The sequence below is a fragment of the Stylophora pistillata genome, chromosome 2 (assembly GCF_964205215.1).
Source record: "Stylophora pistillata chromosome 2, jaStyPist1.2, whole genome shotgun sequence".
Lineage (NCBI taxonomy): Eukaryota > Metazoa > Cnidaria > Anthozoa > Scleractinia > Pocilloporidae > Stylophora > Stylophora pistillata.
In genome coordinates, this window is record NC_142520.1 from 31,943,902 (window position 1) to 31,959,314 (window position 15,413).

General features: G+C 37.7%; 1 protein-coding gene and 1 long non-coding RNA gene across 4 annotated transcripts; one reads left to right on the top strand and one right to left on the bottom strand.

Moving 5' to 3' along the window:
* Positions 1–2,047: 2,047 nt before the first annotated feature.
* LOC111344428 (hypoxia-inducible factor 1-alpha inhibitor) lies at positions 2,048–13,662 on the bottom strand. 3 transcript variants are annotated; one of them, XM_022951659.2, is made up of 9 exons: positions 13,421–13,662; positions 10,789–10,934; positions 10,278–10,471; positions 8,097–8,363; positions 7,258–7,449; positions 4,892–4,987; positions 4,351–4,487; positions 3,037–3,448; positions 2,048–2,299 (listed from the first exon to the last, which is right to left on the bottom strand). In XM_022951659.2, exons 2-9 carry the CDS (start codon positions 10,916–10,918, stop codon positions 2,249–2,251), a joined length of 1,479 nt encoding a protein of 492 aa, XP_022807394.2. In that variant the 5' UTR covers positions 10,919–10,934; positions 13,421–13,662; the 3' UTR covers positions 2,048–2,248. The 3 variants fall into 3 exon arrangements, with proteins under 3 accessions (XP_022807394.2, XP_088606970.1, XP_022807395.2); XM_088750844.1 differs by lacking the exon at positions 13,421–13,662 and adding an exon at positions 11,884–11,986; XM_022951660.2 differs by lacking the exon at positions 13,421–13,662 and adding an exon at positions 11,423–11,563.
* Positions 10,591–12,728, top strand: LOC148738353 (uncharacterized). Its single transcript, XR_015997276.1, has 2 exons — positions 10,591–10,747; positions 10,997–12,728. It is a non-coding gene; the product is annotated as an uncharacterized LOC148738353 (long non-coding RNA).
* Positions 13,663–15,413: the final 1,751 nt, after the last annotated feature.

Consider the following 15,413-nt stretch of genomic DNA (forward strand, 5'->3'; position numbering starts at 1 on the left):
GATGGTGTTGGCCTTTTCTTTTAATGAAAATTCTGAAAAACCTTCCACGTCAATCTGGCTCAAAAGGTCGCCATTTTTTCATTTTTTTTTTCTTTTTTTTTATTTCTCTAACTGCGGCTTATCTCGCTGCGCGCGAGCTGAATGGGTTTTACCTGGTCCAAATTGTCTACCTTCTACAAATCGAACACTGTAAACAATCCGAAATCACGCGAGTCGTCACTAAACAATTCTTGACTCAAGATAATTTTATTTTATCAACTGAGTTGATAATATAAATTTTCTATCGTAGAGAGTTTTAAAAGCTGACGTTTCGATCGCTACGTCTTGTATCTTCGCCAGAGCGAACACACAAAGATATATTCGCTTTGCGACTGAAGAAGGGTTAACACTACCCCCCATCGACACAGCACTACAATTTCCTTAGAAAATTTATATATCCCATTTATTTTAGAATCAGACTAAGGCTAACAGTACAGGCTGCAAAATTTGCTTTGACGAGATAGATACAAGAAGTTGTAATTCTCACGCTTGCAATTGGGACTAAGCTGTACTGATGATGCTTCATAATGGCTCCGCAGAGAGAAGTGTTTTCAATGTGTAATTATGAACTACTGACAAAGATAAGTTCACATTTGCCAAATGCAATCCGAATATGCTCTGCCGTCCCCCTCCAATGACTCCGCGGTTCAAGGTGAGTAATTACACAAACCGTGCTGCTAAATAATTTGGTTATATCAGCTAAGTTGAAATTGTAGATTGGCGACCGCAACGAGTTAAAAAGCTAACGTTTCGAGCGTTAGCCCTTTGCTCTGACGAAGGGCTAACGCTCGAACGACAGCTTTTTAACTCGTTACGGTGGCCAATTTACAATTTCAACTTACGTATGATGCACGATCCTTCGCAGTAGATAGTGCTATTTATGCAATAGCGAAAATCAGACCTGTAAAAAATTAGGCCTGTACGGGATTCGAACCACTGACCTCTGCGATACTAGTGCAGCACTCTACCAATTGAGCTTACAAGCCAACTGGGAGCAGGCCGTTGAGTTGATTCGTAATAAACCCGTGATGATAAATTGGATACAAAGAATATATGAAGTTCATATATTTTGAACTGCGGTATTAAAATACGTATGATGCACGATCCTTCGCAGTAGATAGCGCTATTTATGCAATAGCGAATATCAGACCTGAAAAAAATCAGGCCAGTACGGGATTCGAACCACTGACCTCTGCGATACTAGTGCAGCGCTCTACCAATTTATCATCACGGGTTTATTACGAATCAACTTAACGGCCTGCTCCCAGTTGGCTTGTTAGCTCAATTTTTTTTTCGCCATTGCATAAATAGCGCTATCTACTGCGAAGGATCGTGCATCATACGTATTTAATACCGCAGTTCAAAAAATATGTGAACTTCATATCTTCATTGTATCTAATTTCAACTTAGTTGAATTAATCAAATTACCCTGTTACCACCACTGACGCAGCACCACAGTTTCTTTAGAAACTTTCACCCTTTTTCATTCGTGCTACTACATAGATGAATAACCACTGATCTCGGTGGTCATAGGTCGCTCGCTCAACTCGAACATGAATTAGAGTTAAAAAATGGTAAGATCACAAGTTGTAAAAAATAAATTATATACGGCAAATCTCTTGATTTCCCTGGTATCTTAGAGAGCGAACAAATAATTTCCACCGTAACCGAGTCGTTCAGTTTTGGATAATGCGATAGTTGGGTTTTATTGAAACAAGAAAATATGAATATGGAGTTTCGTGCGTATGAAATAATACATATCGGTAAAAGGGAAAGTATATGGAAAATGAAATAAATTATCAAATGTTTTGTAATTTTCGACTATCAGTTTCAATCCTGATGAATTACTTCAGCAAGGTTCAAATTCAAGTCTGGGACTTTTCGACTTGCGAAATTTTTCATCCAAGTTTCATGAATCTGACCCGACAATCCTTCGTCAGGAGTTTTTGACGCCCTACAAATGCTACATTTTAATGATTAATCAGTTACTTGTTTTTAAAAAAAAAAACAGTTTTTCACTCGTTTATTGACTTTTTTCATCACGATTTCAGCTATGTATTATTCTGATATTATTAATTATAAATTCCTTAGTTATTTTCTAAAAGATATTTTTTTCTGCGATCAGATCACAGTCTTATAATGTTTTTTAAATTCTTATCATTATAATTTCATCATTGTCACAGTCTTGCTGACATAAATAACATTACTATTATATGTGATCAAATCTTCCCGATAACAATTCATCCAATATTTTCTTCACCTGAAAAAGAGAAAAAGGGTGAGTTCTAAAATATTGTCATAAGCTCTTATCAGAAAAAGAAATTTAAAGTTTATAAAAAAAGAAACATCTAGATTAGCTACCTCAAATTTGATAAAATATTTTCTCTTGCTGGAATTCAATAACAAATTAACCCAATCTCGACGTGGTATTGCTGTCGTTGCTCCTTTTTAACAATTTATCATTTTAAAATTATTTTTTGACCGAATTTGATAACAGTCATAAAAACAATAATAGTAATAATGACGATAATGATAATTTGGCTTTGGACATTTCCCGTGGAGGCTCTTCCTGTCCACTGATTTCAGTTGGAGTTGGGATTTAGAGTGTTGATTTTTGAGGAAGAAGGAAAACCGGAGGACTCAGAGAAAAACCCTCGGGGCAAGAACGAGAACCAACAACAAACTAAACCCACAAGTCACGCCAGGTCTGGGAATCGAACCCAGGCCACAGCGGTGGGAAGCGAGCGCTCACAACTGCGGTATTCTTGCTCCCCGTTTAACAAATGCAATTCTATTTTTCAGAACGAGTAACAGAGAAAGTCTACTCCCTTGATAAACTCAGTTCATTTTTGCTATAAAAAATTATATCAATACGGGTATGAAAGGAATATCGGAAATCATTCTTTGTATTTAGTCCTTGTTTTGTTTATTTCTTGTCGTTTGTTTGTTTTGTTTTTTTTATAACTGACTCTATCTTGGCATGTCTCTACAACCTACCTTTGCGTGGCTTCGTGTAGCCTTGAAAAGCGATACCTCTGTTTCTCTTAGAAGGATTAAGTATTCAGCGGCCGACAGCTCAATTTCTTTCACATCTTCTTCATTTAAATCAACTTCGTCTGATTCCTTTCCATCCTTTTTTCCCTCGGTTCCTCCCACCATGGTTTCATCTGCCTTTGATTCATCACTGCGTTCGTTAATTTGTTGAGAATCGCTGTTTCCAGCTCCCCCGGAGTGCCCCCTTAAGGTTTCTTCATACTGCTCCTCATTTCCTCGAGAGCTGTCATATTCTTGGTGTGATTCTTTGTTATATTCTGTTTCTATTTCTGTGGTGTTCGTCTTCTTTTTACTTGCATCATCTTCCGTGCTGGTATTTTTCCCCTCAAACCAAAAATTAATTGATATGGTGTTGCTAAAAGGAAAACAGAAACGTCTAAAATTAAAACTTAAAACATATAGTATGCGACTACCGTTCTGTGATACACCCAGAAAGAGGAGCTCTTTTGGGCATCTCTACTAAAATTGTGTATAAATAGCTCCAAAGCAAACTTTTCATTTACAGAAAAGGAGTAAGCGGGCTAAGAGATAAGTGAGATTTGGCCTGCCAGGCCAAATTGCAATGAACTTTGACCGCTGTGTCCCATAGGGAGGAATCAACCCCTGATGTTCTTCAGGTATTTTCACAATGCTGCTCTAAGTGCCTTACGCCAAGCACGGGTGTGGAAACGTTCATGTGTTTCAACCGACAACTGTTTTTTTCTCTTGCAATTTTCCACATGCGGAGAAAGTTTTTTTCTACTTGCGCGTATATAACTGATAGGGGGCAACCTGTTGTTTTTATGATGTCGAATAACTCAAGAAACTTTATTCCGCTTCTGCGTTCTTCGACGGTTACACGCAATGGATTACATATAGAAATCAACATTTAATTTGAACAAAAAAACTGATTGTTTAAACAAAACATAAAAAAACACTTTTTTCCATTGAACAGCTTAATTAAGGAGAATTTTAAAGTATGGGCCTAGCCAGTTTATGTGGAGTTTTCACAGAAGAAAAGTGCAGAGCATATGAATAACGTCCCGTGATCTTTCTCGCGCGACTGGAATTTTTCGTCATTCTTTTTCTCTATTAAGCTCAAGGCTACAAGCAGCTATTGCGAACGTATTCCTTCCACAGCTGACTGCCGCTTCCGCAGTGCGTCTGGTTCCCCATGTAGTCAACTGCTGCTTTCTGAGACGTTTTCACCCGCAGGACTTTGAATTCTACATTTTTGAACGTGCTTAAACTGAGACATTACCTTCATTGCGTTCTCACCTGTGCATCTCGCTTTCAATGTAATGCCACCAAAGATTTGGAATATATAAGACCTCTCCTGGCTCTAAAGCAACCTCCATACCTCTAATCTCACGGAATCTAGGAAACCAGTCAAAATCAGGTTTGTCGAAGTCCACCTTTAACGAAAGAAATGTAAGAAATTATCAAGAGGCTGACATGGACTGGAATCAAGATGCTAAACTTGAGACGAGAGTCTAGTTTTATGAGGAAGCGGGCTGAACGTACGTACGACTACTTTTATCTTTTCTACTGATGGACAGCTTTGATATTTATTTGCCATATTAATTAAGAAAGGAGATGTGGGTGGTCCTATAGAAGAGAACGAACAGAAGACGTAGGGGTTTTTGTGTGAGCAAAGTGTGCGACAAAGATCGGCTTTTCCTAGGTTCTCTGAGATCTAGAAAATGGGAAAATTTCGAAAGAGCTAGAGAGGAATGATGCAAGATCATGTTAGGCTCTATATCGGGGTTAATTCTCTACTCTTGTTGCTCCCCTCCCAGAAGGAATAAGAAAATTTTACCTGTGTTTGCCGATCATGAGGATGTCCCACAGGATGGGGATACAAAGAACGGAAGTAATCTGGACTAAACAAGATGACACGCTTCCGGCCAAAAATCTGCAATAGGAAAAAAAAACCGAAGATCAGGTTGATCCACTGATAGAACAGTTTTCAATCAAGTATCGAAAGTAATACATGATTACTTTGGTTTTGCTTAATGTCTCTTCTACCAATCAGATTCAAAGCTCGTAATTTAATCACATGCATTTTCTCGCTTTTTTTTTTCTTTTTTTTTTTTTGTAATCAGACATGACATGACATGACACTTAACATAATGACCCACCACCCACAAATAGCTGAACTAGTCTCGGTGGGCAGGGTGTGGACGCTAAAACATCTTAAATAAATTTAAATCACAATTTAATTTAATCACATGCATTTTCTCGCTTTTTTTTTTTCTTTTTTTTTTTGTAATCAGACATGACATGACATGACACTTAACATAATGACGCACTACCCACAAATAGCAGAACTAGTCTCGGTGGGCAGGGTGTGGACGCTAAAACATCTTAAATAAATTTAAATCACAATTTAATTTAATCACATGCATTTTCTCGCTTTTTTTTTTTCTCTTTTTTTTTGTAATCAGACATGACATGACATGACACTTAACATAATGACGCACTACCCACAAATAGCAGAACTAGTCTCGGTGGGCAGGGTGTGGACGCTAAAACATCTTAAATAAATTTAAATCACAATTTAATTTAATCACATGCATTTTCTCGCTTTTTTTTTTCTTTTTTTTTTTTTGTAATCAGACATGACATGACATGACATGACACTTAACATAATGACGCACTACCCACAAATAGCAGAACTAGTCTCGGTGGGCGGGGTGTGGACGCTAAAACATCTTAAATAAATTTCGGCTCAACAAAAGATTCAATAAATATACAAGAAAAAGAAATTAAATATTGAATCAGTAAAGCAGAATTGACAGTATGAGATAAAAATACAGAAACAGAAACACATGACAATAAATAGAAGAATACATAAGTTATACACTACTATTAACCGGATTTAACTTTCGACACATCATTGATTATTCGTTCTACGTCAACGTAACTATCTTGAACTTAAAGATTTTGAAATAATATTGTTGTTATCTTTTTCTAGAAAATATGTTTTGGAAGATTCCTTAAGTTTCCTGGGATGCTATTCCAAATTTTACAACCAATCCTTGAGAATGAGTTTTTATGTTGATTTAGCCTAGAACAGTTTATGTAATAGTTACCGGCAGATGAAGATCGGGTATTATGATTGTGTTTTTGGTGGGAAAGTGTGAACAAACCAGAAAGATTAGGGGGGCTTAAATTGTTATGGTCATCATGCATTAAGAGAGATGAGAGTTTAACGTAAAGCATATTAATTGGCATAATATTAGCCGATATAAAATAAGGAATGGCGTGTGAATTATAGTTAGCAAAGTTCATAAATCGCACAACCCTTTTCTGGAGTATCAATATTTTTTCCATATGAGACTTAGCTGCTTGGCCCCAAGCTACAAGGTCATATGATAAATAAGGATAAATGAGTGATCTATATATATTTAGTAATGTCGCTTTTCATGCAGTGCGCATGTTTTAGTACTCACTGGCTAACAATGATTTCGCCTTTGCTTCAATTGGCTGTTGCAATAAATTTAGTTTTGGTTTTTTGAAACTCAACTGAAAACTGCTGTATGTGTTCTGCGTGATACCAAGTAAGAAAAGATATGTCTTCTGCTAAAAATGATATTGAAAAGGGCAAAATCTGTAACTATAAACATAATTGAGATTGAAGTAACCAAGAAAGAAACAAAGGTGGCTTGACTCCCATAAGAGATCGCGAAAGAGCAGCATAGAGAATTCATGACTTTCTAGGATTGCCAACTTGAGACAAGTTCTCTTGCTCATGAGGAGCTGACAAGGAACTCAACTGGTTAATTTAGCTTCGCAGTTTGCACTGTAATTTCACTCTTAATTCAACTGAATGTGTTAACTAAAATTCGGATTGTATAGTATTATATCGATTTAATGAGGTAAGTGAAGAATGATCAATATTATCATTATCCTTATTGAGATAATTCAAATGTAATATGATGGATCCAAAAAAAGCGATGGTTTTAACTCTAAGACAACATTTTTATGACATATAATACGACGACTATACTGAAAGGATAGATAGAGACGTACATTTAGATGCTTTGACTGAGAGAGCAATTCTATGCCTGCGGCATTGATATCGTGGATATTATAAGCGCCCATGAAGTCTCTGACGAAAAGAAGCGAAATATGAAGCTGCTTATTCTGCCGTAACTCTTTTAAATGAAAAACAAGACTGACCTGCACGTAAAGATTCTCCAAGACATCAAAGTGCGCAGGCGTGACGACATCAGGCATGCCAACCAATAGCAAGTTAGTAACATCCTCGCCCCAGCTCAAGCGCGTCACGACGTCAAGTAGCCAGGTATAGTTGAAAGAATCAATGTCGTTCTGCATGGCGGCACTAACACCTTCTTGAAGATATATCAGTGACTAAAAATTGAAAAGAGTCACGCAAATTAAGAGAGTCGTGGCGAACAATGCTTGGGTATTACAGGGTGATCACGCCGCCTATCAGGCAAAGCAAAACTAAACACAAACTTTGACAACAACAAAAACGAAAAAAACAATAGTAGTCATAGTTGTTGAAATTATTGTCAGTGTTGTAGCAACGCATTCAATGTATACGTTCATACTGGCTTGCTCTGACGAAGGGTAACGCAGGACTCGTTAGCACTTGAAACTCTTTACATTGGCCAATCAACATTATCAACTCAGTTCCTTAACCAAATCATCTTGTAATATCATGCACCGACGCAGCGCCACATTTCTTTTAGAAACTTACCCCCTCTACACATTAGTCATAATTTCTCCCTCCTAGCTTGGAAGGATTTATTCATTCGTGGATCCTAAAAATAACTTAACTCAAGGATGTCCGTCTACCCTCTTTTTCAGCACAACTAAATCTTCAACAGATTGGGAACAATATCAGTTGATTAACTGTACTGTAGTGTAAGTTAGCCTTATTTTCATGTCAAAAAGGGATGGAAATTTCCAAAGTCCAGTTCGGATCATACAAAGAAACCACCCCAACCCATGTAACAGGTGTAAGAGGTATCAATGTAAGATCAGTGTGCTACCTGAAAGTAAGCTCGGCTCCCATTGTTCGCCTCCTCTATTTCCTCCATCATTTTCGTAAAATTACTAAAATTCAAGAATCTCTTGATTATCGGCGGTTTCCATTCTTTGTAAATGCCTTTCATTTCATCGTCGTCGTAATAAAGAAACTGTCTGGTGTGTGAAAAGTATGCCGTGTGGTCTTCATCTTGCAGATTCTCTCTTAGGTAGTCTATGGTCCATTTTAAGGCAGTCTTCTGGAATGTACATTTTTCGAGTACCACTGGAAGCTGCAATTAATGGTTTTATTACAAATTAGACTTACCATGAAAACTGAGTGGTCGCGAACATTCGATCAATAAGCAAAGGCGTGAAAAGTTGACACGATAACCCAACATCTGCAGCAGATACTGTGTTACCATGTCGAGTTCAAAGTCTGCTAAGTTTCCAAGCTCAGAGAAAGGTGTGCTCTTCTACAGATTGTTTATAAAACGTAGAATGAAAGAATTACTGAATGTGGTTTTCGCATAATATCATGAATTATCAAACCTCGTATCTGAGTTATCAGTCTAAGCCGTCGGTCCTGGCAGATAACTCAGACCTCAGCGTTGATAACTCTTAATAACATGCTCAACCTCCTCTAATAATCGCCTTAAGTATCGTGATATGTGCAGTTATTGTATATTAACTAGCAGCGCCCGTGGGAAAGATGAATCGAACCTTGTGTTCTGGTTGACTTCCCGAGCGGGCAAGATGGGACCATCTTGCCCGCATGGGAATGCCCGTGCGTGGAGCAGACTTACAAAGTTCGTCACTTTTGGACAACGTTGCTGACAAAGTCGCAAGAGCGACAGAGGGCAGTCAAAACTACGAGAAAAAACTAAACAAGCCTCTTGGGTACACCGTACTGCAAAGACATGTTGACTTTCCTTCCCGGCTCTCGAAATGAACTGGTTATTCTTGATTCTTATTAAAGTGAAATATCTTTCTATGTAGTAAATTCCTTATTGACTAGGCTTGTATTGTCCAGATGGCTGGATATTAGCCTCGTTCTTTTTTTGCATTTTTATGGACCTCGACTTCGTCTCGGTTCAAATAACGCAAAAAAAGAACTCGGCCAATATCCAACCATCCTGACCTCAAGCTTGGGCAATAACGCATATTTATCAAAAGCAACAACCACAATAACAACAACAACAACAACAAAATAAACAAAACAAAATAGTAGTACATGTCGCGAAAAAGTGTCCAATCAGAATTAAGAAGGGTAAAAGGAAATCAAATAGTCGTGATACGCTTTTCCAGGAGTTTAGTTCTAACTTAATCTCTTTGGACCCCCTGCCTGTGTCATGACATCATTTCAAGGAAAAAGGTTGGATTTTCGTAAAACGTAACAGACAAACCGAGCTACTGAAAGAAGTATTACGAAACTGAACGTGAGGACAGGAACATAGTGGAGCGCTTTCCCTTTCATTTGATCACCATCTTAATCCCCATGGTTTCAAGGAACGCTTTTCATTCAAATAATTTATTCTTGTGTTTGTGTCCATGATTCTGCCAGTAGCGTAGCTCCATGTCCCTGTATATAAACCACACACAACCCACAATTCTTTTATTCGCTCAGACGAATGGCTAACGCAGCTTTAAAAACACTTCACGGTGACCACTTTACACTATCAACTCAGTTGATAAAACCAAGTTATCTTGTGATTACCCCTTTACCAGAACAAAATAAAAAAGAAGCAAATGCCAAAGGTCGGCAATGAAATTTCAAATTAGAAAGAAAACAAAAAAACACATTGAAATAGTCTTAAGCACCAGATAGTCAGTGACTAAGTCGTACTGAGTGTGGTGCCAGTTATTATGACCAATCACGGCATAAGGGCGATTTTCGATGGGTATCGTGAGACCAAAACCAAAGCGATCACAGCAAGGAATATATCAAGAGCCAATGAGAATGCGAAGTAACAACAAACCAACTCCGTGAAAGGCGGGAAAACGCTAGTGAATACATCGAGAATGGCTTTAGTTATCAATCTAATTGCTTGAAAAATTGGTACTAAGTTTTCGAACCAATCCCTTAGCGAAGTAAATGAAAAACAAAGCAATCCCGAGTTACTTTCAACACTCAATTGAAAACTGCTCTAGTACCAATGTAATCCTGGATCACACGCAAATGTAAAATTACTCCAATGTGGTTTTACCCCCTTTTGTAGAAATTCCATTGCTCCCTTGTCGAAACAGTTTCTCCTTGGAATAGGATCCACTGGGAATGAATACACACCACGGAACTTTGGCGGCTCAGTCTCGTGTAAATGATATTTTAGTTTCTCTTTATCGTCATTTTTATTACTGCAGCTATAAGGCGCTGAGTTGCTTTCGCAGTGAACATCAGCTCCTGAGAAAAAAAAGAGATCACTTATTATTCGGAATGTATTTATCATATGCGCGCTCATTTTTCTTCTAATTTCACATAATGAGTTTTAAGTATATTCCTCTCTATTCATGTGACGCACACTTAGATCTGAACTGAAAGATGGTCATGTAAGAGCTACCGTCACTGAAGGGGACACTTTCTTCCACTCTTGGAGTTACCTCTTGAATAATGGTTTCACTGCAATTACGGCCAGTGGCTCAGAGCCAAAATTTCATGTGCAGGGAATTCTTGTAGGTGGTGAGTGGCCGATTGTTTTGAGTTAGAAAGTGTTGAATTACCTGAGTTGCTGTTTCTGTGGCAGATGGAAGTTCTCATTGGATCCCATGAAGTTTCTTCAGATGCACTCGTGAAACACAAGAGAAATGCAAGCGCAACAAATATGCGCACCAGGGTTGATTCATTCTCCATTTCTCTCGAAGTCTTCCTATAAAAGGGAATACGAAGTTAGGTTTTTCAGTTTTCTTTCTTTACTTTATCATCCTATAGGTTAGAAAAAAACAAGTTCATCGAAAATCCCCCCGAGCTGAGATCTTTTCAAATGGATCTAAAGAGTCGAAGCTTGTATCTGTTATTTCCTCGCATCTGTGCAATTGGCTACGAGAACTTACTGCTGTGAAAACACAAGAGCATTACGTGCCCACGAAAACAATGACCAAATGAACATTCACACATGATGCCCATCATCAAAAACAATGAGAGCTATGGTAAACTACGAGAGACAAGACAAAAAAGAACAAAAAACCTAACAACAATTACAACAAAAACAGAAGCAAAACATTCTTATCCCGACTTTGTATTATTTTCCGAAAACCTGTAGTCTTCTTTGTTTTCCAGAGGATTGCTTGAAAACTCAAAAAGTCAGGTAGTGTCTATATCAAGACCTTTTGTTATAATTATTTCGCTGCTTCACACCTGCCCGCGAGATTAGCAATGAGAGTCCTTAAATGAACAGAATTCCCGTTGGTCCCACCGAAGAGAGATACTTATTTATGTTTTAGAAACGGGTCTCAGGAAAACGGTAACTTGACGATACTTTACAATCTTGCAAAATCTGAACTGGTAAACTTGCTTCCCTAAAGCATACAGCCAACAAGGGAAGATCTAATTTCCATGTCTACAAGTCTATAGTATAGTTAAAATATTGAGTTTTGATATCTTTGATGCCTTTAAAGACTACTCAAGGCACGATAGCCTTTGTTCGTTAAGTGTGGATGGGCGCCAATGAAATTCTTGTGAAACCTTAAAACGAATTACCTGTACATTTTCTGGTTTGTTTAGATTTTCTTTCAAATTGATTGATTATCATTCATGTAGGTATACATATATATGTAGATATATATGTATATATGTATAAATGTGAGGGTAGAGCCTACCTTGGTATAAAGTGCTCAATGCTGTGTTAGCAGAGCTGGGTATACATTAGTTGAAGAATCAAAGAGGACGCATCGATTCTCTGTTACTCTGAGTTTCGCGCCGAAGCGCTCGCCAGACAGACGTCAAAATTCTGTCTGACGAGCGCTTCGGCGCGAAACTTAGAGTAACAGAGAATCGATGCGTCCTCTTTGATTCTTCAACTAGTGTATATATATATATTTGTCTTAAATTTAGCGTTATGCCTTCGTAAACGGGTGAAAACTAATTAACTCAAAGACGGTATTTGTGCAAATTTTCATTTGACTCAAGTTTTCCGGTTCTTTTACGCGGAGCATATGGAGCGTGGGCCTAATTTTCTTAAGCCTGAGTGAGCTGCAGGAAGCTTTTTACGGTTTTTTATTAGAAATAGAGTAGATCAGTAGACATCTGGATTGTGGAATCCTTTTAAAAGCAATTGTGATCGTGAAAAATCTACATCTTAATGACCTCGTACGACGTTGGGATGAGTAAACAGACCGGTTTTGAATATTTAATTTGAAAAGTCTATTTGATTTAATATCAAAGCCTAAATTGCATGAATTTCATTGGCTACCTGAAAGTCGTAATATTGACGGTAGTGATTCTGAGCTTGTAAACAAGTTCTTTCAAATCTACCTTATCTTTTGCCATAAGGAAATTAATGTTTGCCTAACGCGTTCGCTTGTGAGCTTTTAAACGGATGAATACATATCTACGTAGAGATAACATTTGTAAGATTTGGGGACAAATTTTTACATTTATGTTCAATCTTTTGTTTTACAATATTGAAGTTTGCTTGCTTTTTGTATGTAAGCATCAATACGAATTGAAGTCTCTATAAACATTGCATTTCAAAATTAATAGTTCACTGTCTTTCAAAGTAGGCGTTGAAAGAGTTCACCTAATTCGCAGGTGATAGATGGTTAGCTGAGAACACACTTTCTAATGGTGACATGCATGCTGTTGAATATTTCGCAGATTTTTTATCTTACTTGCCATATCCTTCATATTTGATGGACAGAAAATATGCAAATCAAATAGATTTTAGTAAATAGGGTTTTTAATTTAGTAATGGATATCACTTACAACCAGATGCGCATGTAGCAGTTGCGAGTTTATTAAAGTTTTCCAATGTTTAAAGGCTCAAAACAATGTCGTGAAGTTTTAATTTTCAATTGATGGTTGAAAAAAATGGCAAGCTTTATCGTGAGTTTTGAGAGTGAAAGTGCGTGTTGGTGAAACAAATTCTAAATCGTGCAAAAAAAATGGACATCAAATAAAGAGCGTCAGTGAATGATTAGGTTATATGCAAGAGCTATATGCTTGAATTAAGGGGTGTAAAACAAACCACGAATTTGAGTGCGCTTCTCATATTTGCTGATTCGTAGCACTACCGATTCTTCACTTCCATCAATCGGTATCAAAGCAGTGGCTGCGACGAATGAGGTCGTATTCACTTGGTTTTCTGACCTTAAATCTTTCGATGATTATGGTTTCAAGTATTTCAAAGCAACTCACCTTAACTGTAGTTAATCAACAGCGCTGTAATCTAAATGGAAGTAGCAACTTCGTTGCGTGGTCTAACCTCTGTAAACTTAGCCCACAAGATATTCCATTCCTCGATTCTTTTCGAACGAAAATGATTCCAGTTACACCAAACCGCGAAATTGTTGCCGGAATTAACACTTGCGTGTATGAACTCTGAAGACTTGGTCGTTAATCATTTGCTTTCCAAGTAAAATGTGCTTACAGCTGCTTCCCTGAGGTGACATTAATGCAGGAGTTATAACTGATCTTAATTAGAATTGTATTTGCAACCTATCACATGCCAGCTCAATTACGGCCGCGACGCTGGGAAGATTGCCGGGAGGTAACTAAACATGTACGCGATAAAATCTGCACTTTAGACAGAATGTTCACACGGAAGAGCTCTAGCCAGAAAGAATATGAAACCGTTCCGTTCACAAGAAAGCAGCTATTGCCAATGATTTATTAGTTACATCGCCACATTTCAACTTTTTTTCAGTTCTACAAGTGACATGTATTTGGCATTTTCGGGGAAAAGATCGTTAAAATGCTGATTGAGTGCCGCATTCAATGACTTCCTAACACTTCAAAGAAAAACAAAATAAAATAAACAAGAAGAGGATCATTGTTCTACAGGACTAAGCGTAAATTTATCCGGTAAGTTGAAGGCTTCGGGCGTTTAAAAAGTCTTCACAAGGCGGTTAAATTTACTGAGCCACAGGGCAGGGCGAACGAAATAAGACACCAGCCGCTGGAAAAATATATTGCTCTCTATGGCTAAACAAACCGTTGCTTTATCGAACTTCTCGGTGTTTTAGATTAAAGGACGAGTTCACTGTTAGTTGGTGAATAGTTGTCCGCGTTCACTAGTGCGCTCACGTTCCATAAACCTATCTTTTGCGAATTTTTCCAAATGCAACAGGAACTTTGCCCAAGCAATAGTAAATAACACTTTCCTAAAGAGAAATTCGGCTTGTACGTCGCTTTTTCACATTTTTCGGACCTTGATTTTCAAAGTACCAGCACCAAGACCATCTGAAAAATTGCACTTTTGAAACAGAATACCTTCCTTTTTTCATTCTCAATGTAACTAACTTTTCCAACATGCTGAATTTTGCCTTTTTATGAGCAAAGATTCATATTTTTCCGTCACAGTAATAGATTTTGGCGCCACAAATTATTCACTGGGTTGTCAATTACAAGTAAATATTGGAGCAAGCTTTTAGTTTCGTCAGAGATATGGCTATCAACCTTTTCCCATTTTTTTAAACGAGGTTTTATCTTACGCGAAGTTTGTCGACTAAAAGAACCTTTAGTGCTTGACGGATGCATTAATAAGTTTACTTTTGTTTGCGGTGCCGTCATTTCTGTCAGAGTAATGGGCTTTTTCCACTTGCAATTAATATTTTATCCTGAGTTGCCTTTTTGTACGTTTTCATTAGTTTTAGTTCATTTCAAATTGGTAAAGACAAAAAGAAACAATACAAAGAACATATGAAATGCGAGCTGGGAAATTGAATAAATCAATTTTGTTAGTTTTGCGGAAAATGTCAGCGAGTAACAGGAAACAAATTCAAAACGAAGTTAAAAGTACTTTGGCATAGGGTAAAAGATGGACTGGACTGGACTATTTTTTTAGACGATTTTTTGGACGATTTTATAATGGGGAGGCACACCTTCAGGTACTCAGGGAGGGGTGGGTGCAGTCGACAAGAACTGAGGGAGGGGTGGGGGAAGAGTGTTATTACTCAGAGAGGGATGTTAGGTGGTTGAAATTGTAAACACTACTGGTTAATGGAGCTTTTACTCGATCGATTATTTTAATCGGTTTTTCGACTGACTTCTCCTACATCAACATTTTGCGCTGGGTCGCGGCGTTTCTTTAATTTTTTAGCCATGCGAAAGCGAGGCTGCCTCGTAAACACTGGACTTTAATTCTTATTGAAAACATCGCGTTTGCGATCCTCCACGGTTGAGTTACCAG

What these genes read in the sequence shown, in the direction of transcription:
- LOC111344428 (XM_022951659.2), bottom strand. Translation starts at nt 10,918, where the DNA reads ATGGAGAATGAATCAACCCTGGTGCGCATATTTGTTGCGCTTGCATTT. An exon ending in TGGAGAATCTTTACGTGCAG is followed by an intron (nt 4,988 to 7,257) that starts GTCAGTCTTGTT and finishes TTCCTATTGCAG; the next exon opens with ATTTTTGGCCGGAAGCGTGT. An exon ending in CTACACGAAGCCACGCAAAG is followed by an intron (nt 2,300 to 3,036) that starts GTAGGTTGTAGA and finishes TCTCTTTTTCAG; the next exon opens with GTGAAGAAAATATTGGATGA.